The 25,371-nt window shown below is 45.3% G+C and overlaps 1 protein-coding gene across 15 annotated transcripts in view; it reads right to left on the bottom strand.

Moving 5' to 3' along the window:
- TENM3 (teneurin transmembrane protein 3) overlaps positions 1-25,371 on the bottom strand; it is a 1,236,272-nt gene that overhangs the window by 458,152 nt on the left and 752,749 nt on the right. For 14 of the 15 annotated variants that reach the window (XM_080662244.1, XM_080662258.1, XM_080662255.1 and 11 more), the window contains one exon: positions 15,982-16,287. In XM_080662244.1, coding sequence (XP_080518370.1) covers positions 15,982-16,213 — 232 coding nt within the window. In that variant the 5' untranslated portion in view covers positions 16,214-16,287. Of the gene's footprint in view, positions 1-15,981; positions 16,288-25,371 lie in introns of those variants that run through there. The other variant, XM_080662250.1, reaches the window with a different exon arrangement.

The raw sequence follows: 25,371 nt of genomic DNA, 5'->3' as shown, positions 1-25,371 counted from the left end.
TCTGTGCAGACAGAGGCAGAGGAGGGCAGCCACGGGGACCCAGCGAAGCTGAGAACATAGAGCAGCACCCGCGGTCCGGGGCGGAGGAAACGGAGGGGCCAAGCCACGGTGGAAGTCTGAGTAAGCTTTCCTCTAGTGCCTGGAACTCTTGGTTTATATTTCTTCCCTGAACTAATTCAGAACCTTTGCCATCTCCCGCCTTCACTCCCGCGGTGGACCTCACCCCAGTGAAAACCACGTGCAAGACAGCGGGACATTAGCACCTGCATCTGCCTAAGAGGCGCTTCTTCCCACTCACCGCGTGCAGACCCATCCTGCACGGCTCCAACGGGAATCATTGTTGGCCTTTGACCTTCGGTGATTTAAAATCTGCAGGTTCCCCTCATAGCCCCACTCTCCAAAGACAACCTGTCAATATTTTGCCTTCCCTCCCTCCCTCCCTCCCTTTTTTTCTTCCCACATTTCTACAAATAGATTTTATTGTGTTCATTCCACACACTTTTAAAGCAATTTTGGGTGAAGTTTTGAGTAAAGCACTTGATAAATAAGTGTTGCTCTTTTTAAAGATTCTCACTAAGCCAAAACTTCACAACAGCACAGCAAGTCCTTGCTTTAGGAATGCATCCTGTTAGCTGTTGACACGGATGGGTATGTATTTTCCCATGAAAATGACATGGAGGAAGCCAGGATGGAGCAGGCACATCTGTGACATGATCTGTCTCCTAGGACCCCACTGACAGCACTAGGGCGGGACTCCACCCTATGAGGCTGTCGCTGAGAAACGCTGTCCCAGCCAGGAAACCCTCTCACCAGAGCAGCCTCTTCCATTACTTTCCTGCTTCTTAAGCGGGGAGGTTGGCCGGCTGGCCCGTCCCCTGGTCGAACTCCTGGTATAGGGGACAATTTGCATATTAGCCTTTTATTATATAGGATATATATATGCATATATATGTATGTGTATATATGTGTATATATATGTGTGTGTGTGTGTATATATATGTGCATATATATATATATGATAGATGATATATGAACTGTAAACACATTCCCAATCCGTATACTAATTTTGCTTATGGCATTTCTATGTACATATAAAAGATTTTAAATTACAAAAGCCTTTGAGGCCTTTTCTTCCGGATTGCCTGTTTCTATTGGAATGGCTTCCCCCATTCTCGGCGTGCACAGAGTCCCCGGGGCAGGCTGCGCAGACTCCCAGCCACTTCTCCCGGGCCGGCCTCGCTTATGAAAGCTGGAAGTAAACATAGTAAATGCCCCCTCCTCTCCTGCAGCTCAGCGTAGCCAAGTGGAACGGCCCTGAAAAGAGAGATGTCGGAGGAAGGCGCAGGGGAGCAAGGAGACACAGCCTGCTGCCTGGACGCCTTCTCACCGTCGCGGGTCTCCATCTCACCCAGGAATACAGAACCGCAGCGAACACCTGCGCATCCCAGGACCAGCCCACGGGCTAAGAATGGCCGAGCAAGCCCCCCAGGAGGAGCCCGGGTCCTTGACAGCGGCCTCTGGGCTTCCGTTTGATGAGAAAGTGATGCTGTGAGGTGTTGAAGCCACTGCTTCTGGAGCTTCTGCGGCTCCTGGGTAGAGTCCTTCCTATGTTATTCAGCCTCTCAGACCGACTTCTAGAGTTCTTACTGCTTTATTTTCCACGTTTGACTTGAAGCCATCTTAATTTATTTTTGAATATGCTGAGATATATGGGTCCAGCTTTATATTCTTCCAGATGGATGGCCAGTTGTGCCAGTACCATTTATCAAATCCGACTGAATAGAAAAAACATTTTTTTTTGTTTTATACCAAATTTCCCTATATACTGGGGTCCATTTCTGAAATTTTAGTTTATTCCATTGATCAATTTGTTGCTATTTATGCAAATATCATATAGATGTGATTACACTGAGTTCATAGCATACATATACATATACATATACATATACATATACATATACATATACATATACGTATACGTATACGTATATATACATATTAGTAGCCCTGCGCACAAATCCATGCGCCAGTAGCTCTCTGCGGGGCCTGACACTCTGCACCTGCTGCCGAGGGGCTCTCCACAGCCCAGAGGCCCATGCGCGGCCGGGCGTGGAACACCATTTAATCTTCACTATTTATCTTTTAAATATATTTTTGGCTATTTTCAGACATTTATTCCTCCACATGAATTTTAAGATCACTTTCTTCAATTAAAAATTAGCCTAACTTCTATGCACTTATTTTTGAGAATTGATATTCTTATATCATCCTTTGTATCTAAAAGCACTACCTTATATTTATTCAGATCTTTTATTTTTACATCTTTCAGTAATATTTTATAGCTCCCTTCATATTAGGTCCCACACCACTCTTATAACATTTGTTCCAAAGAATTTTATAGTGTTTGTTACCATTCTGTAGATAATGTGTTGACTTACAAGTTAACCAATTAGTGCTTAATAATTACCTAAAAATAGTATGGGGCACGCATCAGATACTATTCTAAGTAGCTGACCTATAATAAGTCATTTTATTGTCAACAAACTGCAGATTGAAAACTAAAGCACAATCCACATAGAAGAAAACTGAAGCCCAGAAGTAATTTGTCCACGCATGTTGCTTGGCCAAGAATATGTCACTTTCCTCTCAGCTAATGAATGGCAGATCTAGGACTCAAACACAGATCATTTCTTAACTACTATGCCACAGTACCCATGATGTCCACATACGTATCATGTGTTCATTCAAGTAACGATTGGCTTCAACTTTTATTGCTAGAGACACATGGTTTTTGTATGTATACAATGACTCATATATTTAACAAAAGCACTAAATTAGCTTTTCCAAAATTATATATATTATTTCATTATCTTCTCTTACTAAACTTGCTAAAATGTCTAAAACAATTTTGAATACTAATTGTGAGAGATGAGCCTTTCCTAAGATCCCTATTATAACTGAACTAGAGGCCCGGTGCATGAAATTTGTGCACGGGGGTGTGTGTCCCTCAGCCCAGCCTGCACCCTCTCCAATCTGGGACCCCTCGAGGGATGTCCTACCAGGATCGGGCTTAAACGGGCAGTCGGACATCCCTCTCACAATCCAGGACTATTGGCTCCCAACTGCTCGCCTGCCTGCCTTCCTGATTGCCCCTAACCACTTCTGCCTGCCAGCCTGATCACCCCCTAACCACTCCCCTGCCAGCCTGATTGATGCCTAACTGCTCCCCTGCCAGCCTGTTTGCCCCTAACTGCCCTCCCCTGCAGGCCTGGTCACCCCTAACTGCCCTCCCCTGCAGGCCTGGTACCCCCCAACTGCCCTCCCCTGCTGGCCATCTTGTGGTGGCCATCTTGTGTCTACATGGGGGCAGCCATCTTGTGTGTTGGAGTGATGGTCAATTTGCATATTACTCTTTTATTAGATAGGATGCTCCTAGGGTCTCACCACTAACAAAGCTGTTTAATGTTTTCAATTGGCCACCATACATATGATTAATGTATTTGTTTTTTCTTCTCATGTTACTTACTGAGTTTCATCTTAATAAGTTTTATGGTCTCTAATTTTTATCCCATACCTTTTCATCATCTATTGATAAGATCACATTTTTCTACTTTGATTTATTAATCTAACTAGAGGCCCGATGCACAAAATTCGTGCAAGAGCAGGCCTTCCTTCCCCCTGGCCGCCAGCAGGGACCCGGGACCTGGGCTTCCCTCGCAGCCCTGGCTTCGTCCGGAAGGTTGTCTGGAAGGATGTCCGGTCTAATTAGTATATTACACTTTTATTATTAGAGATTAGTTTGGTGCATTTCCTAACATTGGAAAAAAAAACTTGCTTTGTCATAAAAGAAAAAAAACTTGCTTTATCATTAAAAAAAAAACAAAAACTTGCTTTATCATCAAACCGTTAATTTGGTCTAGCCTATTGCTCCTTTTACACATTGCTAGATTCTTCTATGCAAGTATTTATTTAGGATTTTAGACATCTATGGAGAAGAGGTTTTGGTCTAGGTAGCTTCTTTTATGTTCTGTTTTAATCAAGTTTTATAATTAAGGGCATGTCAACTTCATGATGCGCACTTCAGCGCTTTCCGTTTCTCTTGGTGTGTGTTGTGTTGAACAGCTTTTTGGACATTGAACTTGGTTGTGCTTTGAAGGTTAAGGAAAATTCTCCTAGGAACCTGGGAATCTGCCTTTTGCTTTTCCACCGTGCCCCCTCTAATGGCCTTTTTAATCTTCTGAGGTAACCGATTTTGACAAGATGTCACCATGTTTTGAGATAATTTTGGGTTAATTACATTTTGCTAAGAAAAAAAGATAAATTCCTCTAGAGCTTTAAAACTTGTTGTAAGAATAGCCTCTTTTAGTTGTTGCAATGTCTCCAGCATCTCCTTACTTTCTTCTCCTTATTCTTTAACAGGAATGATGAGGGGCTTTCCATTCCCTTAGTATTTTAAAAGAATCAGCTTTTATGTTTGCTTTTAATTTTAGTTTTATCTTGAATATCTACCTGTTTCCTTTGGTTTATTTTTCTGATATTTTACTCATGTCTTAAGATGTATGGTAAATTCTTTTTGTTGGTCTTCAGTCTTTAAATATGTTATTTGCCAAGATATTTTCCCTCTGATTATGGCTTTCAATGACTCCTTATACATTTTGGAATAACGTTTTTATTTCATTGCTTAGCAGGGTCTACGAGTGTCATAATACAGGGGGAGGGGTTTTATTTGTTTATCTTTTTGTTATGTATTTCTAACTTTACTAAATTAATATGAACAAATATTTTGATTTATAAAGTGTCTACTTTTCTAATATTTTAATGTTTCTTTTTGTGGTTAAATGCACATTGATTTCTGTAGATATTCCATAGATATATGAGAAATAGCGTCACTTATGACTGTTAACAATTTCTGTATTTATATCTTTGCTGAATTTTTATTGATAGTGTATAATTTCTCTTATTTTTGAGATTTACCTGATTTTGAAAGAAGCACACCGAACTATCCCAAAACAAATGTATTTTAACACCAATTTTTTAAAAAATAGTTTTTGCTTTACTAAGTTAGTTACTATATTGTTTAATGTATGCAATTTAAGAGTGTTCATCCTTCTGTCTTTTATTACTTACTCACTGGCCTCTTCATCCTGTTTTGTGTTTTTAATTGTAAATTCTTCTTTTCCTCATATTGAAATTGCTATTCCTGCTTTCTTTTTGTTTGTATTTACTTAATATGTCTTTATCCATCTCATTATTCTTTTAATTTTTTTCTTTTTTCATTTCTGTTTTTTTTATTAAAAATTTTTTATTGAATTTATTGGGTGTGACATTGGTTAATAAGATTTTGTGACAGCATGGATGGACCTGGAGAGCATTATGATAGCTGAAATAAGCCAATCAGAGAAGACAAACACCATATGATTTCACTTATATGTGGAATCTAATGAACAAAATAAACTATCAAAACAGAAACAGACTCATAGATATAGAGAACAGACTTGACAGCTGTCGGAGGGGAGGGTGGTTGGGGGCTTGGTAAAAAAGGTGAAGAGATTAAGCAAGAAACAAACAAAAGACTGCAATAGTCATATACACAGACCACAGCATGGAGATTAGCAGAGGGAAAGGGGTGGGAGCAGGTAGAAGAGGTAAGGGGGGATGAATGGAGATGGAGGAAGATTGACTTTGGGGATTGAACACACAAGACAATATACAGGTGATGTGTTATAGAATTGTGTACCTGAAACCATCTCATTATTTGCAACTATTTCTTATCATTGTGTCTGTTTCTTATGAACACCAATAACTTTAATAAACAGACTGAACAGTTTTGGTAAAAATCCAGCGCATCTTCATTTCATGAACATCTACATTTGACTCCTTCCATCTTGTTTCATGGTGAATCATGATCTTACAGGTTTCCTTTTTCCTTGGAGCTGTTTTTGCTAAATTGATTGGATTGCTATTCATTCCCCTTCCCCCCTGCTAATTAGCTGGGTCTATTGTGCTTTTAAAAAAATTCCACTAATGATTACCTGCCTTTTCCTGACATTCACATTCAAATACATGTTTTTCATTATTACATGAGTGCAAGATAGCAATTATTTCCCTGCACTTGGGCTCCATTCCATAACTCCCCCCCCCCACCTCCCTTTTCAGCTCTGACTTTGGAATACCTTCCCTCCCACTTCCCTCCCACCGCTGGATCTTGCTGAGATGGGGAAGTAGTTTTAGTTGTAGCCTATTTTTGTGTTTTCCTTCTAGTGCTTCGTACACATTTCTAGTTGCTCTGTCATCACTGGATTCAACAGCGTATAGGGTAGGGCAAACGTAGGCTTACAGTGGTGAACACTCGAAACAGGTTATTCTTGTGTTATTAATGATTAATGATTGCATTATTTTCCATACAAACAACTGGAAGCCTACATTTGCCCACCCCCCTATAAAATTTCAGTTTGTAAATCACTGTTTCCCCTCCTTTTCATAGCAGAGTATCTGATTCCGGTGGGATGACTTCTTCAGTGCTTCCTTAGATGGTAGACACTGGTGATGCAGTCTCTGAATCTTTGCCTGTTCTGAAATACCTTGCATTTACTCTGGGAGATTAAGGGTACCTTCTCTGTCTATAAGATCTCTGAGTGGTAGATGTTAACCCATTGTCTTCTAGCTTCCATTGTTGCAGATGAGAAATCCATCCATCTTATTTGTGTTTCTTTTATAACTAACAAGAAAAGTAACATTTTCTTTTCTCTCTAGATTCTTGAAAAATAACTTTATCCATGAAGTTAAATAATTTTTCTAGGATGAGCTTAGGGGTGTGTGTGTGTTTCCTTCTTAATTTTACCTGGAAATTTATTTTCTTTTTGAGTTATTTCTTCTTCGTCATCTCCCAAGCTATTGATTTGAATTTCAGCATTGACCACCCTCTCACCTTCAACTAATTCAATGAATCTATTATATCCTTGTAGTTTGTAAATTACAGCTTTCTCCCTAGCATTTAGCTGTTATTGTTGGTTTTGTTGTTGCTTTTTTCCCCCCCATTCTCTTATATAACTTTTTTTTTTAAATAAATCTTTATTCAGATTATTACAATTATTTCTCCTTTTTTCCCCCATAGCTCCCCTCCAGCCATTTCCCACCCCACCTTCTGCCCTTATCTACCCCCCACTGTCCTCATCCATAGGTGTATGATTTTTGTCCAGTCTCTTCATGAACCCCCCCATACCCCTTTCCCCCTGAGAATTATCAGTCCACTCCCCTTCTATGCCCCCGATTCTACTGTATTCACCAGATTATTCTGTTCCTCAGGTTTTTAATTCACTTGATTTTTAGGTTCACTTGTTGATAGATATGTATTTGTTGTTCACAATTTTTATCTTTCCTTTTTTCTTCTTCCTCTTCTTTAAGAATACCTTTCAGCATTTCATATAATACTGGTTTGGTGGTGATGAACTCCTTTAGCTTTTTCTTGTCTGTGAAACTCTTTATCTGCCCTTCAATTCTGAATGATAGCTTTGCTGGGTAGAGTACTCTTGGTTGTAGGTTCTTGCTATTCATCACATTGAAAATTTCTTGCCACTCCCGTCTGGCCTGCATAGTTTCTGTTGAAAAGTCAGCTGACAGTCGTATGGGTGCTCCCTTGTAGGTAACTAACTGTTTTTCTCTTGCTGCTTTTAATATTCTCTCTTTGTCTTTTGCTCTTGGCATTTTAATTATGATGTGTCTTGGTGTGGTCCTCTTTGGATTCCTTTTGTTTGGGGTTCTGTGGGCTTCCTGGACTTGTAAGTCCATTTCTTTCACCAGGTGGGGGAAGTTTTCGGTCATTATTTCTTCAAATAGGTTTTCAGTATTTTGCTCTCTCTCTTCTTCTGGCACCCCCATAATTCTGATGTTGGTACGCTTGAAGTTGTCCCAGAGTCTTCTTACATTATCTTCAACTTTTTGGATTTTTTTTTTTGCTTTTTGCTTTTTCGGTTGAGTGTTTTTTGCTTCTTTGTATTTCAATTCTTTGACTTGATTTTTGTGTTCTTCTTGTCTGTTTTTGGGTCTCTGTATAATATTTTTTATTTCAGTCAGTGTATGTTTAATTTCTAGTTGGTCCTTTTTCATCTCTTCGAGGGTCTCGTTATATTTATTGGCCTTTTCTAGGATATTCTTAAAAAGCCTTATAACCGTGGTTTTGAATTCTATATCCAGTCGTTTGTTTTCCTCCATTTCTTTCGTTTGTGATCTGATTCTTAGACGCCGCATTTTCACTGCTTCCCTGAGTTGGTAGATTTGTGTGCTAGGTTTCCAATTTGGCCCAGTGGGTCTGCCTCCCCAGTTAACCTGAGGTGGACACTCTTGGTGCACACCTTTGTGGACTGTGTGTACAGCCTTGTTGTAATTAAGTCTTTATTGTTGTTGGTATCACTGGGAAGAATTGACCTCCAGGCCAGTTGGCTGTAAGGATCAGCTGTGTCTATGCTGGGAGAAGTCCGGTGCTGGAGACAGCCTTATAGGATTAGACTTGCCAAATTGCAATAGCCTCTGTGCTCAGGTTGGATGGGGTGGAGTCTCAGTCTTGGCTTCCCATCAGCCTTGCCCTTGCTAGCACGTGTGTGCCTTCAGTCCTCTGCCTTCCCGGCTCCCGATTCTCCGCCCGAGAGTCCAGACTCCCCCCACAAGAGCGTGGGTCTCCAGGGGCTCGCCTGGAACTGGGGTTCACTGCAGTCAGAACTGGGGCTCACTTCAGTCAGAACTGGTGTTCAGTGCCGTCAGGAGCCTCTGACTCCCTTCTGTTAGGGAAAGCCTGTGGCAGCCCCCGCAGCCTTTGTGCGCACTGGCGCGAGCGGACTTTCAGTCTTCCGCCTTCCCCGGCTCCCGAGTCTCCGCCCGAGAGTCCAGACTCCCCCCACAAGAGCGTGGGTCTCCCGGGGCTCGCCTGGAACTGGGGTTCACTGCAGTCAGAACTGGGGCTCACTTCAGTCAGAACTGGTGTTCGGTGCCGTCAGGAGCCTCTCACTCCCTTCCGCTAGGGAAAGCCTGTGGCAGCCCCCGCAGCCTTTGTGCGCACTGGCGCGAGCGGACTTTCCGTCTTCCGCCTTCCCCGGCTCCCGAGTCTCCGCCCGAGAGTCCAGACTCCCCCCACAAGAGCGTGGGTCCCAGGGGCTCGCCTGGAACTGGGGTTCACTGCAGTCAGAACTGGGGCTCACTTCAGTCAGAACTGGTGTTCAGTGCCGTCAGGAGCCTCTGACTCCCTTCTGCTAGGGAAAGCCTGTGGCAGCCCCCGCAGCCTTTGTGCGCACTGGCGCGAGCGGACTTTCAGTCTTCCGCCTTCCCCGGCTCCCGAGTCTCCGCCCGAGAGTCCAGACTCCCCCCACAAGAGCGTGGGTCCCAGGGGCTCGCCTGGAACTGGGGTTCACTGCAGTCAGAACTGGGGCTCACTTCAGTCAGAACTGGTGTTCAGTGCCGTCAGGAGCCTCTGACTCCCTTCTGCTAGGGAAAGCCTGTGGCAGCCCCCGCAGCCTTTGTGCGCACTGGCGCGAGCGGACTTTCAGTCTTCCGCCTTCCCCGGCTCCCGAGTCTCCGCCCGAGAGTCCAGACTCCCCCCACAAGAGCGTGGGTCCCCGGGGGCTCGCCTGGAACTGGGGTTCACTGCAGTCAGAACTGGGGTTCAATGCGGTCGGGGGCTCCCTTCCCCCTTCCGCCAGAGAAAGCCAGCCAGGCACTCCGCCGCCCTTCCTCTCTGCGCACACAAAGACCCTTTGCCGTACCTCCAATTCTCTGTGAGCTTTTCTCCTTCCTTCTAGTTGTAGAATTTTCACTCAGTCAGCTTTCCTGCGGTTCTGGATGGTGTCCGTTCTGTCTTTTAGTTGTAGTTTTGAAATTGTTGTGCGAGGCAGCAGTTTAGGTGTTTACCTATGCCGCCATCTTGGTTTCTCTTATATAACTTTTTATTTTAGTTCTCATTTCCTCTCTCGGCTCCATTGCTCATTTTCCTTGGGCGCTTTCTGGTGTTTGTTTGTATCCTACCCCCCACGCCCGCCCCTCTGTGTGCTGGGTGCCATGAAGCAGGTGCGGCTCTCCTGGGTGCCTTATGACACCATAGGAAGTCCCGTGAGACCCTAGGGACACACCTTTCTACTCCCCAGTTCCCTTGTTGGACTGTCACAGATCGGAGTGAAGAAACTGCGTCTGCTTAGGTTACCCCAGATCCTGAGAGAATAAGGAAACCAGCTCCTCAGGCCCATGGGGAGGCGGGGAGCCCCTCTTAGGCCCACAATGCCACGGCGTTCCTTCTGATCTCCACCCTAGGCCTCCTCCCCATCCTGGGCTCTCACCTGGGGAAAAGCACCTGTGTCGGCTTTGTCCTTCAGGCCCCTAGTGAGTTCTAGGTCTCATCACGCCCCTGATCACGGCTCAGCTCACAGGAGGGAGGCGCTGGCTGAGGGATGGTGGGTGAGGCATCCTTCCAGCCACCATCATGCCGGGGTGCTGGATATTTTCAGGCAAAGGCAGCCTGGTCCTCTACTGCCCTTTTCATTCACAGGAGAGGGTTGTCCTTGGCCAGGGGAAGGTCTAGCATCTGAAACACTTGTAGGAGAGACGGACCGGAGCCAGGATGCAGCCTACCAGGAAGGCGCCACATTGAGAAATCAGGGTGGGGCCTACACTTGAACTGGCCTTGGACCAGCCACGTCATGAGCTGAGATGCAGAGGCAGGTTTGTAAGAGCTGGGGCAGCCAGCGGCCAATGATGAGCGTCAGGAGACAGACACATCCCCAGGTGACAGGAGGAAGGAGGAGAAGCCTGGGGTGAGCCCCCTCCAACATCAGCGAGCACCTGCCCTTGCCCATCTGCCTTCCCCTCGCCCTTCTGACCTTGCTCATTTATTTTCTATTTTGACCTCAGGTGTGTATAATGCAGACATAATGCTCCTTGTGTTTGAAATGTAACCCTCCTCCCCATGGCCATTCTATAGATGAAAGATTAAGTGCTGAACTTTTCAGTTGGAAATTCTGGAATTCATAACCCAACCCCAAATTCTAACTGGTGAACATGTTGGGTTAAGACGGCTCAGAGGTGTTCTGCTCGGGCTTACGGTTCTATGGATCATACGTCCTTATTACAGACACCCCCTCTTTCAAAGGTTGCCCTCATGACCAACATTCCTGCTTGGAGTGGATAAACATTCGCATTTGGTCAAAAACACTATCTACAGGCAGTGTAATCGTCGAGAGAGAGAGAGAGAGAGAGAGAGAGAGAGAGAGAGAGAGAGAGGTCTTTTATCTTATCATTGCTCCAAAAGTGTGGGATGATCTTATGCCGCTGTTTCCGAAGAAATGTGTCTCAGACCTGACAGGATAAATTCTCTTCAAGGAGGAATCAAAGAAAACAATATCCAAGAATGCAAAACAAGCCATTGTCGCCCTCACCCCGTCACATCTACAGTCTGCTCCCGGGTGGCTAAAGAGAACTGTCCCCACTGCCCAGTAGATCACATGAAGGCATTTAAAGAGAAAGATCTGTGAGATCCAGTCAAATCACACACTACTGTGCAAATGAAATCATCCCGGCTTCCCAGGATCTAAAGATAACCAGTTGGGCTCAGTGGATAGAACATTGGCCTGCGGACTGAAGGGTCCTGGGATCGATTCTGATCCAAGAGACGTGCCCGGGTTGCAGGCTCGATCCCCAGTAGGGTGTGTGCAGGAGGCAGCCAATCAATGATTCTCTCATCATTGATGTTCCCATCTCTCCCTCTCCCTCCCACTCTGAAATCAATAAAAAAAATTTTTTTAAAATCTTAAAAATAGCCGAAACCGGTTTGGCTCAGTGGATAGAGCGTCGGCCTGCGGACTGAAAGGTCCCGGGTTCGATTCCGGTCAAGGGCATGTACCTTGGTTGCGGGCACATCCCCAGTGGGAGGTGTGCAGGAGGCAGCTGATCGATGTTTCTCTCTCATCGATGTTTCTAGCTCTCTATCTCTCTCCCTTCCTCTCTGTGAAATATCAATAAAATATATTTTAAAAAAAAAATCTTAAAAATAAATAATAAAGATAACCTGCACTTAACAATAGTCACCTGCCAGTGGGGAAAGCCATAAAAATGATTGAAATCAAGTTTGATAAGAGAGCATAAAATTGGTGAATAAGACTATAAAGCATCGCATTTCTGGATTGGAATCCCTGTCCTCGCCTTCTCGGGGCCTCCCCGCTCCCTCCCGCAGCCTCTCCCTGCGTCAGGCCCAGGGCCCGTGGGCTGAGGACTAACACTCTGTGGACAGGCTCAATCAGCAAGACTCTTTGGAACTGTTTCAAAGGTCTTTGGCTACTATTAACATTTTTAATCTTTCATTTTCATTATGTGTCTGATGTCAGGAGCAGTGTGGCAGGAAGCACACTTTGTCAATTAAATAATTAATCCCACAGCATCCCTGTCAGGGAGGCAACACGGACATTTGTCAGGTTCAAAGCAAATGAGAGTCCAGGAGGGTTTTCCGTGATGCTGGCGTGAGAAAAACAGACCCTAAGAGCCGACTTCCCTTCTGCTGCTCCTGCCACACACCCGCTCCGTAGCAAAGTCCAGCAAGAAGAGGTGTGGCCACATCAGCTCTGTTGCCTACACGTGCCTCAGTGCCCTCGCCTCCCTCCAGCCCACCGTCAGATATGCATAACCCATGGGCGCAGGCAGTAGGGTGGTGAAGGCCGAGGGGGGGGGGGCCGGGGCAGGCCAAAAGGGGTCAATGGGGGAAGAAAGGGGACATATACAATAGTTGGAACAATAAAGATTTAAAAACTAAAAAAAAAAAAAAAAAAAAAAAAAAAAAAAAAAAAAAAAGGGCTGACATTGACTCTGATAAACCAACAGGCACTTAGGATGCCGAACGGCCCGGTTCCGGCCTTGGCGAGTGCGCCGAAGCCTGAGCGCCAGGGACAGGCGGCCTGGGTTCCAGTCCCAGCTCGGCCCCGGCACCGCCACAGGCCGCCCCACGCCCCAACGTCTCCGTCTGTGACCGGAAGACACCACCCCCGGGGCCTTCCGCGGAGGTGGCCCCAAGGGGGGCATGGCAGTGCCCAGGCCTGTGTATCCGCCCACGGAGGGGTCAGGGCACGGGAGCTATCCTAGCAGCACAGTCCGTGTGTGTGTGTGTGTGTGTGTGTGTGTGTGTGTGTGTTGTTTAATGTTTTCTTTTCCCTTTTTAAACAAAATATATATTTATTGATTTCAGAGAGGAAGGGAGAGGGAGAGAGAGAGAGAAGCATCAATGAGGAGAGAGAATCACGGATCGGCTGCCTCCTGCACTCCCCACATTAGGGATGGAGCCCACAACCCGGGCATGTGCCCTTGACCGGGAATTGAACCATGACCTCCTGGTTCCTAGGTCGATGCTCAACCACTGAGCCACGCAGGCCGGGCCCTGTATGTGTTTGATACTCTGACTTACGAACACGCATGTGTAGGGACCTGTGGCTTCGCCTTTGCCCTCTGCTCTGCCATCTCTCATCATGACTCCATTCGGCTGCCCCTGCCAGGCGGCCTCCACCGCCCGCAGGAGGCTGGCTCGCTGTCTTTCCTGCCCCTTTTCGCTCTCCCGTCCACGGCTGGGGAGGGGCTGAGCCATGGTGCTATGGGGTCCCCTAAGAACGCTGTTCCAGGGTTTCCACAGACGGTATCGCCATGCCGTCCACAACGGACTCTGCCCGGGGTTGGGCTGCCCGGGAGGGAGGTGGACACGTCAGTTCGCTGTTCCTCACCCCAAGCACCCTCGCTCTGCCACGGGCACGCTCGCGTGGGGTGGAGATGCGCCCCCAGCGCAGCCCGCATCTTGGGCCTTTTCCCTTCTAATCGTCTTCCACCATGTGGTTTCCCAGGAGGGCACTCAACTGTTGTTTTTGAGACAAAAAGCAGGAATTTAGCCCGGTTCCGATTGCACGCATGTCTACAACTGCCGACTACTTTTGAAATCGGTGGAAAATGGGCCCTGATGACCTATACTGGCTGTGTAGATAATACAGAAGAAAAGAAAATTGGGTTTAGAATCATAACGCATCAGACAATGAATTACGCTCCACTTAACAAGATCACGTATCTCTAATGCATGTTCTCTATCGTCCCTTAAAAACTGGATGAAAAATCTTAAGCTGTTTTGCCCCTTCCCTAAAATTGACACCTGTAATGAAGGCATGCTTTAGGGGAGAGAAAAAATCCACTCTTTAGCAAATCGAATGAGTCTGCTTTGATGGAAACGGGTTTGGGCGAGCGAACGTTATTTCAGTCTAGTTAGTATGGCTCTCCCCATAATGCATGGGAAATTTTCAAACTTTTGGATGATTTATTGCATTATTACTTTTTCTTACATTTGTTCCTGCCCAATGTCAAACTGTTAGTCACAGTGTCTGTCAGGTGGTTGGAAAAGGATGAAAATACCCTTTATCTTTGAAGTTTATTTTTCTCCGTTTCCTGATTAAATTAGCTAAGGGATGCCAAGCTCTATGTAAATTGACTGTGCAATACGAGTACAAGAGGATTTTATTTTGATTAGCAGTAATCTTGCCCACAACTCACGACTGTATTAGAAGGAACAAAACGTCACCCCGTGCGCCTAATTTAAAATAAGCTACTGTCTCAGAGCGTAGAGATCGGGAGGTTCCGGGTTGGGAAGTGAAGCCGCAGGAGCCACTGGCGGAATGTGCAGATGGCGGACAGAGCAGAAACACATTCAGCGGATACATGCGGCTGAGCACACCGGAGGGGGTTGTGCCGTGGGGAACGAGGCTGTTCAGGTCCAGCCTTAATGTCCCGGGGGGCCTGCGGGAGACGGCGGAGCCCTAGCCAGCTGGCCCTGTGCAGACGCAGACGCCAGCAGCAGGGCGGGATGGGCGGGAGATGACCCGGAGAACACTGCCTCCTTTCTCCTGAGGTAAAGGCACCTTCCTCCCCGCTAGCTCCTGCTCCCCAGCCCCAGTGCTGACTACATAAGCCCTGTTCGTGAGCACCCTCGTGAGGCTGCGGGACAGCCCTGGAGACCTGGCTTCAAGTTCAGGTGCATAGAAACACCAATCAGAAAGGATATATGCACCCCTATGTTCATAGCAGCACAATTTACCATAGCTAAGATTTGGAAACAGCCTAGGTGCCCGTGAGCAGATGACTGGATCAGAAAACTATGGTACATCTACACAATGGAATACTATGCTGCCATAAAAAAGGAGGAATTACTACCATTTGTAGGCACCTGGATGGAATGAGAGAACATTATGCTAAGTGAAATAAGCCAGTCAATGAAAGAAATGATCTCACTCATTTGGGGATAATGAAAAACATTATAAACTGATGAACAAAAAGATAGATACAGAGGCAGTAAAGCATCAAACAGACTGTCAAATTACAGCAGGAAGGTTAGGGAGAGGTGGGGGAAATAAGAGATCAACTGAAGGACTTATATGCATGCATATAAGAGTAACCAACGGATGCAAAACATTGGGGGGTGAGGGCATGTATGGGACTGGGGTGGGGGGGCAATGGTAAGATATGTACACATATAATACCTTAATAAAAAAAAAAAAAAGTTCAGGCGCAAACATCTGGCCACATCCTGAGTCCCAACCTCACACATGCACTGTGGAGGTGCTGGCTCAGGGGCGGAGCGTTGACCTATGAACCAGGAGGTCCCGGTTAGATTTCCCATCAGGGCACATGCCTGGGTTGCAGGGCTTGATCCCTAGTAGAGGGCGTGTAGGAGGCAGCCAATCAATGATTCTTTCTCATCACTGATGCTTCTGTCTCTCTCTCCCTCTCCCTTCCTCTCTGACATCAATAAAAATATGTATCTTTTAAAAATGTGGCGTGGCTACCTGTATCTGGGGTCCCTGTGTGTGCAGGACGGCGACCTAAGAATACAGCCATGTCTCGGTGAGCGGGGACAGGTGCGCGCTCCGGTGCCCAGCGAGCCCCCCGCCCCCCGCCCCGAGCAGGCCTGGCTGGCCGGCGGGCACCTACCTTGTCTGCTGTACTCGTCCACCTCGCGGTGAACCAGGTCCTTCACTCTGTTTCCGTAGAGCAGCCGGGAGGAGTCGTGGTCGAAGGCCTTGAGGGTCTCGCTGGAGCTGTAGGACTTCTGCGTGGGCACCCTACACTCCTCGTTGTCGGCCGAGGAGTTGGTGTGCCGCCGCTCCTTCTCGCGCCTGCCCTTGGTCAGGGAGCAGTAGGGCCTCCGCTCCTTCACATCCATGCTTCATTCCTTCTGGGCGCACATGGGTCCTGGGGGCGGCGGGCGCTGCTCAGGGGGCGGCTCTCATCGGCTCTCTGGAGGGAGGAAAGGGGGGCAGGAGGTCAGTGGCCCGGTCATCTGAACCCTGGCTCGCCCTGGCTCTGTGCTCAGTGGGTTGAGCATCCGCCCCTGCACCTAGAGGCCGCAGGTCCCATTCGGCTCCGGGCACCGGTGCGGGCGGGATGCCCAGTAGGGGGCGTGCAGGAGCAGGAGCAGGAGCAGCCCAGGGGTGGTTCTCTTGCCTGGATGTTTCTTTAGTTCCCTCCCCCCCCCCCCCCACCGCTCTCTCAAATCAATTAAAAAAATACTTTAAAAATTCACTTTCAACAAGAAGGGGACATTGGTGGAATCAGTGTAAGTTATCCTGTTTTATTAGGAATTGAGGCACGTTTTCTGGTAGTGAGTTATGGATGCTTGTTTAAGCTACTAATCTGAGTTTTCACATTAATACAAAAAACAAACTGAGTGGAGCATCCATGGACTGCCGAAGCCAGCTTACAACTGGCCTCGGTATGTTTGTTACATTTTCCACACTGGAAACATTTTCCCTTGTAGCATTTTCTTCATTTGTAAGTACATTCCCTTCCTTTTTCTTTAAAAAAAAGAAAAAAATATATATATATATATATACATATATATATATATATATATATATATATATATATATATATATATAATTGATTTCAGAGAGGAAAGGAGAAGGAGAGAGAGATAGAAACATCAATAATGAAAGAGAATCATTGATCGGCTGCCTCCTGCAAGCCCCACACTGGGGATCGAGCCCACAATCCGGACATATGCCCTGACTGGAAATCGAACCGTGACCTCCTGGTTCACAGGTCAAAGCTCAGTCACTGAGCCACACCGGCCAGGCTCACACGTTTCTTTAATGTGCTTCCAGCGTGGCGTCCTACAGCCACTTCTCCCTCGAGTCTCAGCTTAGGTCTCCATGGTCACGAGTTTTGATTCTTTCTGAGCAACGTTACCCGTCCTTCACCTTTCACGTGCAAACCCAGGCCCTCCATCCGGGGAGGACGGCTAGACTCTGAGCTGGAACGTTCGCAGCCTCCCAGAGGGTTGCTCCTCCTGCGCCCTCCTCTCCCCACAGCACCCTCTCCTCCCCGAGCCACCCGTGCCCCGCTACCTCGCAGGGGTCCCCGCTGCTCTGCTGTGGCCTGGAGCTGGGCCAGCGGAGTAGTTGCTAACCTCTTAGCTCGGTTGTTGAAATGGATCTTGACTTCCCACCTTTTCCTTCAATTGCATAAATCTGATTTTCAAAAACTAATATTATCCACGGACTCCTTCTGATTTATTACCCCCATTATTCTCTTTACAAATTCTCCTAATAGCTCTTAATAGAAATTGGATTTCTCTTAGTCTAGCTTTCCTTTCAGTTTAAGACTATCAGTAATCTTAAGGTATGGTGACGGAGACTGTTTTTATACATTAGGATTAAGACAACAATACACGGATTCACTCCTTTTATGCTAGCGAACAAGTTACTTCAGACAAGTACTTATTTTTTTTTTTAATATTTTTTATTGATTTTTACAGACAGGAAGGGAGAGGGATAGAAAGTTAGAAACATCGATGAGAGAGAAACATCGATCAGCTGCCTCCTGCACACCCCCTACTGGGGATGTGCCCGCAACCAAGGTACATGCCCTTGACTGGAATCGAACCTGGGACCCTTCAGTCCACAGGCCAACGCTCTATCCACTTAGCCAAACCAGCTAGAGCCAGACAAGTACTTATTCAATGACTATTACAGTCTCTTCTATGGCCTGAGGGCCCACCATTGGCTGAAACAGTGTGCCTGCCGCCCGCGCGGAGTGGACATGCAGTGGGGTTCTCAGGCACCTTCCTTCTAACAGAGTGAGCAAATACGTCTGCGTTCAACGCAAATCTTGTCTCCAAAGTAGTCTGCATCTCATTGGCTGAAAGCCCATGCAGACCCTCACAACTAAAGGATCATCAAAAAGCTCTTAATTGACCAGAAAAAAATATATAATTCAAGCATTTTTAGAAACAGAGCTTTGGGATCTGAGATCATTATAAAAGTTCCACTTTTTTGCCCCAAGTTGCCATCTATTTTAAAGTAAGTGTTTCTATAGATACACTGATGGATGCATTTTTATACTTTAACATGGACTAATTGAAGCAAGGGAAGAGTGTTTTAGGGTGTTTGTGTGTGTGTGTTTTTCTACTGCAGTTTTGCTTCAGTTAGTTAGATCACCAGGCACTCACTGGTACTTTCTAGTCTGCCGGCCAAATCCATCCAATCAGCTGTTTCCGTAAATAAGTTTTACTGGAACACAGCATGTGTGTTTCTTTATGGACTGTCCTTGGCTGTGCCTGTGCCACCAAGGCAGAATTGAGTGGTTGTAACAGAGACTGCAGTAAATGGAATCGTGTCTCCCCAAAAGACATGTGGACGTCTTAATCCCTAATACCTGTGCATGTGACTTTATCTGGAAATATGGTTTTGGAAGTTATAATCAGGTTAAGCTGAGGTCATGCTGGATTTGGGTGGGTCCTAAATCCAATGACTGGCATAAATAGGAGAGACAGAAAAGAGAGGTGTAGATACAGGGACATACAGGCAGACAGGAAAGTAGGCCATGTGAGGACCAAGGCGGAGATTGGAGCGACGCAGCTACTATACAAGCTGAGGAATGCAAGGGCGGCCGGCACCAGCAGGAGCTGGGAGAGAGGCTGGAGCAGGTGCTTCCCGAGAACTCCAGAGAGAGCATGGCCCTGCCACCACCTGGATTTCACGCTTCTGCCTTCAGAGCTGAGAGAATACACGTCTGTTCCTCTAAGCCATCACGTTTGAGGTAATTTGTTACTGCAGCCGAGGAAGCTAAGACAGAGACCTGAGGGCCTGCAAAGTCTAAACTACGTACTCTCTGGCTTTGCTGTTGTTGTTGATCCTCACCTGAGGATATTTTCCCACTGATTTTTAGAAAGAGTGGAAGAGAGAGGGAAAGACAGAGAGAAACATCAATGTGAGAGAAACACATCGATTGGTTGCCTCCTGCACACATCCCAACCAGGGCCCAGGCCACGGAGGAGCCCACAACCAAGGTACGTGCTTTTGACCGGAATCGAACCCGGGACCTTTTGGTCCGCAGGCCAATGCGAGGGCTACCCTCTGGCTCTTTATAGAAAACCTTTGCCAATGTCCGAGGCAGACCACGCAGACTTCCATTCCGTCTTTATTTGTCCCTTTGGATCTATGAATGTTAAGAGCATTCTCTTTTCTATGTAGTTCAGGATACCGTTTTACAATCTTGCAAATGAGATAATCAATAAGTTCTTTAACAGAGTGATGTGAACATATATCATCACTTAGTAAAGATGTATCCTTGCGGTAATGTTATGAATGTTTACAAATCAATACCAATTGCTTGTTAAAAATTAGTGACGAAAAGATGATTTTAGGTGTCCGTGAGCTTTACAGAACATCTCTAGCACCAAATACTGTATCTGAGTCGTCTTTATTCGTGAAGCAATTCTCAAGTGCCATGATAAGTCAAGATGTGGTATTCAAAGAAACCACCAGAGACAAAGCCATTTTGATCTCAGAGAGATTTCAAACTGAAAAGCCCTTTGCACCCGTCTGTCCATTTGTGTACGTCGTTCAAACTCTTCCAGGAGTCCGACTGCACTGTAATGTTTGCAGCCACTGATTTCCCCCTGAAGCAAGTCACTGAGTTCAGTGTGATTTCCAAGGCAGTCCTCTGTGACCTCCTGCACTCAAGGCTGGAGACAAGAAGGTCAAAAGATGTAGCGCTAAGTTACTGGAGCACTTTGATGGCGACTGCATGGTCTCCGCCAAAAAAGAGGGTCACTGTGCACTATTTAGCACAGTGGTCGGCAAACTGCGGCTAGCGAGCCTCATGCAGCTCTTTGGCCCCTTGAGTGTGGCTCTTCCACAAAATACCACGGCCTGGGCGAGTCTATTTTGAAGAAGTGGCGTTAGAAGAAGTTTAAGTTTAAAAAATTTGGCTCTCCAAAGAAATTTCAATCGTTGTACTGTTGATATTTGGCTCTGTTGACTAATGAGTTTGCCGACCACTGATTTAGCATAAAGCATGTAACCTTCCTGCCTCGGTGGGCAGGGCTCGTGAAAAATAAGGAAAGCAATTAGGGAGAAAGTTGACCAAACACTTTTGATTGAATTGACTGCTGCAAGTATGTGACAATACCAGTCTGATTTGGTTCACTGTCATTAGCTCCTTGAAAAACAACTCAGTTAAAAACCATAACACTCCTTTAGAAAACACAGCTGGTCTTAAAGCAAATGCCATTATATGGTTATTTGCTTTTTCTCAATCTTTTGCAATGTATCTGATCCACTGAGTGAGTGGGCAGGTAGCCCTTGACTGAGGGACACTAGACGTAGGGTGATCAGATCCTCTATTTCAGAGATATTATTAAAATATGCTTTGAAACTTGGCTAGAGAACTTAATATGATTACATTGTTTCATAACATGTTCCTAATTCCAAAGAAACATTTTTGAAATCGTACTTTAGGAAGTAATCTGACTTGAATTGGACTTTCTAGGTCTTTAGAACCCTTGATACCAATGATTACAATCTATCAGGCCTATAATAGACATTTGTAAAATCACCTGTTCTTCTAAAATTCCAGGAGCTTATGTGTCTATCCAGCAACTGGAATAAAAGCACACATCTGAACCCAAAGGATTAAGTAATCTTTTGGTCGATGTCACTAATGCTTCTGTTGTTATTTATTTTCTGTAAGAATTGCACATTTTTGATTGTTTCCTGGAATAATTTCTGCCTACACTGTCCTCCTGACTTTAGAATAGTTTGAAAAGCTCTCCCAAAAGAATAAGCAGACTTCAGAGAAACACTAGTTCACCCAAACATATTTTAGATTCAAGATCTGAATTAAGTTCTTTATACACAATACTGAGGAAATTTGCCTCTTGTTATTCACAATCCATAGTTTTCCCTAGTAAGTTAGTATTTATGGTTTATCACCAATTACATTAACCAAACAGTAAATACAGCTTTATACACCATAAGAATTTCAAAGTGTTTCCTTTCTCGGATAACGAGGTTGAACACAAGAGGAAATCAATTACAATTGTTCATTTTAGAGGAAATTTTGGTTCCCGAGGCCAAGTTACAGATCAAAGAATTGAAATAATTAAACACCAACATAAAATCATATTGTGGCGGTTTATTTTTGCAACGCTAAACTCAAGCATAAGTCACATTAGAGCTTACATTTTCAAAGAGAAGAATGCGAGTGAATTTAGCTATTGTGTTTGAGGCACAAAATTAAAACACAAACATAACTGTAGGAAGAAAGATAGGGAAAGGAGGGTCTAATATGAGTAACAAGTCTGAGGTGATGCTTGTTGAGAAGACAAGGAAAAGAGAAAAATAAAAATAGTAAATAGTGGTTGATAAGGTTAAAGCAAGGCGGGTTGCTTTCTTTAAACATGACAGGAAGTAAAGAGATCATTTGATGGCAATCCTCCTATATAAAAAAAAGGCTAATATGCAAATCAACCAAATGGTAGAATGACTGGTCGCTATGACGTGCACTGACCACCAGGGGGCAGACGCTCAATGCAGGTGCTTCCCCCTGGTGGTCAGCGCACTTCCACAGGAGGAGCACCGCTCAGCCAGAAGCCGGGCTCACGGCTGGCGAGTGTGGCAGCGGTGAGAGCCCCTCCTGTGTCCACAGCAGTGTTAAGGACCCAAGGAGGATGTCCGACTGCCGGCTTAGGCCCACTCCCCACAGTGGGACATCCCCCGAGGGGTCCCGGACTATGAGAGGGCGCAGGCCCGGCTGAGGGACTCACTCCTCCCCCCAGTGCATGAATGTCGTGCACCAGGCCTCTAGTAATAAATAAGAAGTCAACTTCTGCTTCCGGACAAGATGGTATAGAAGAAACTAGATGTACCCTCCTGTCTAAACAGCAACCACAACAAAATCCATGAAACACAGTTTTCAAGTCATTTCTAGGAAGTCATGAAGGACAGCAAACCTTGAGAAACGGGAAGCAAACAAGAGAGGCCTTGTTTCCCACGCTCACCGCCTGAGGGATTTTCCAGGCCACAGCACAGCGGGGAGAAAGGCAGGGGGAGCAGCAGACTCCCTAAGCCAGAGACAGAGCTGAACATCTGGTAGGCCAGAGGATAAGAATCTGCAGGGCAAAGTGCTGGAAAAGGGGAGCTACGTGGAGAAGGAACTCTGGGGTCTGCATAGGGTCCTCCTTGGGATTCACCCAGCACTGACCAGCACCTGTGTGTGAGGAACTTGCCAGAGGCCAGAGAAAGAAGGACTGGAAAGAATTAGCGTGGAGCTTCCCAACCTCATCATCACTGACATTTTAGATGAAAAAGAAAAATCCCCTCTTGTTGGGGGTGATCCTATAGTAGGATGGTTAGCAGCAGCCCTGGCCTCTGCCCACTAGATTCCAGCAGCACCCCTAGTCACATCAATAAGACATATCTTCAGCCATTGCCAGCTGTGCTCTGGGGGCAAAATTGCCCCCTGAAGGGCCCCCGAATTACAGAGAGCAGTAGCCGGAGCTCACCCAAGGCCATGAGCACTGTACTAGTACATTCCCACCAGCCAGACTGGAAACATCTCCTAATGTATTAATTGGGCAATGCACGCAGAAAGGCCTGACCTTGGCTGTGCAGAATAAAAAGCACTAGACAAACCATAGTTCTGGTTCCACCTAAACATCTTAACTGCAAGACCAGAAAGGGGCAAACTGTTCAAAGTAGCTTAACTGCCCCATGGGAAGCCCAATAGTATAACAGGAATAAAAAAAAAACCCAGCACTCACATCAGCCATCCAATCAAATATTAGCGGCGTGCCAAGACGCAGGAAAATAATGAGGAGAAAATCAATCAGTCGGACCTGACTCAGAACTGACACGGGTGTTAGAATTAATAGACAGGAAAATGAAAACTGTTATTTTAAAAGCATTCTATATGTTCAAACACTGAATGGAGACTTGGAAGATACAGAAAAGAAGACCCGAATCAAATTTCTGGAGATGAAACTACCATGTCCGAGGGAAAAAATGCAGTGGGTGGGGTGAAAGGCAGAACAGAAACTGCAGAAGAAAAGGTTAATAAATTAAAGGTATAGCCACAGAAACTACACAAAATGAAGCACAGAGAAAGAATAAATAAATAAATGAGATGCGGTACTACTTTAAGAGGCCAAGATGTAACTGGAGACCCTGAAAGAGAAATCAGAGAGCAGTGAACATAAAATTGTTTAAAAAAAAATAAATGGAAAACTCTTAAATTGGATAAACACTACAAACCCACAGATCCAGAAGGTCAACAAACCCCAAGCACCACAAAAAAAAAGTGAAAAAAAAATAAATTACCCGAAGATATTTTATTCTGATTAAAATTTTCAAAGCCAGTCATTGAAAGGTCTAGAAAGTAGACACAAGGAAAAGGCACATCATATACAGAGTTTCTCATTGGAAATAATAGAAGACAGCAGTAGAGAAACACCTTTACAGTACTGAAAAAAATTGTCACCCTACATATCTATACCCAATGAAACTATCTCTCGAGAATGAAAGTGAAATAACTGCCTTTACAGACACACTGAATTGACTCTCATTACAAGAGCTATAATGGAAGTCCTCTAGGCAGAAGGAAAACGACATCAGAAAGAAACATAGATCTACACAAAGGAACGAACTGCCCTGGAGATAGCACCTACCTGCATAAATTTATGAGATATTTTTCTTATTATATAAATCTCTTTAAAAAGACAGGTGACCGTTTACAGAAAATCATAATTATGGTGGATTTTGTAATGTATGTGTGACTAAAATGTATTGCAACAGCAGCATAAAGGAAGGGAGGGGAGAAACAGAAGTACACTACCGAAAGGTTTGTACACTACACCTCAAGCGGATTAATACATCTAAAGGTAGATTGTGTTATGTTAAAGGTGTACACTTTAAACCCTAAAGCCATCACGGAAATAAAAGCAAAAAGTTAGAGCGAATAAACCCACAACAAAAGAAACAATGGGATCATAAAAAGGGGGAAGCATCAAAACAATCAAATCATCCAAGGAAGGCAGGAAAGGAGGAGCGAAGAACCGAGGGGGCAAATAGAATACAAGTAGCATGATGGCAGACTTAAAACTAACCAGGCTAATAGTCACCTTAAATGTAAATGGTTAAATGCAGAGATGTTTAGACTGAATTAACAAACTTATATGCTGTTTCCAAGAAACATGCTTACATACCAAGACACAAACACGTTAAAGGAAAACCTAACCGTGATGGCCAAATGCCCACAGTGCTGGGGCAGAGTGAGTGCGGAGGCGAGGCCAGTGGGGACTTAGGGGCCCAGGGTACAGCTTCACAGGGCAGGCTATCATTTCATTCATGTTCTACCAGTAATGGGCGACCAATGTGCTTTAAGTGGGGCACTGGCATGATCAATCGCGTTCACAGTAGGGAAATAAATCACTCTCTGGCTGAAGGGTAGAGGGCAGTGAAGAGGTGGGTCTGGAGCGGAAGCAGGAACACTTATAGGCAGATTTTTGCAGATGTCCAGGCAAAAGAAGGATATCTTGGACGAGGAGATTTAGAGAAGTGGATAGGCATGGGGGTGGGGCAGCAATGCTGTGTTAGGCGGGAAGGAGAGAGAACAACGAGAATTGAGGACTAGCCAGTGGCTGGCTGGAGGCCTGGGTGAGATAGGCGAGGGGCCAACTACTGAGACAGCGAGATCAGGAGGCTGTCCCTAAACACAGTTTAATGCACACTCCCAATTCTTGCTTTCCTTTCATTTGGAACATGTATTAAACAGTAATATTTATTCTTTGTGAAAACTAGAAAATACAAATAATTTCCCTAAACTACCTAAAATGATTGCACTCAACCTTTTTTCAGACTTTTTCTGTGCATGTGTGTGTAAATGTATGTGTCATATATATATTTAATATAGATGATCTTGTAACCCATTTTTACTTAACATATTGTGAATGTTTTCATGTGAGCCAATATATGTATGTCTTTAATAAATAATAAATAGACAGTGTATTGTTTCAAAACTCAAAATTCTTCTCCATTCGTT

This window comes from Plecotus auritus (genome assembly GCF_963455305.1).
Source record: "Plecotus auritus genome assembly, chromosome: 3".
NCBI lineage: Eukaryota > Metazoa > Chordata > Mammalia > Chiroptera > Vespertilionidae > Plecotus > Plecotus auritus.
Note: the sequence above shows the minus strand (reverse complement) of the source record. Positions and strands in the feature narration are given on the sequence as shown.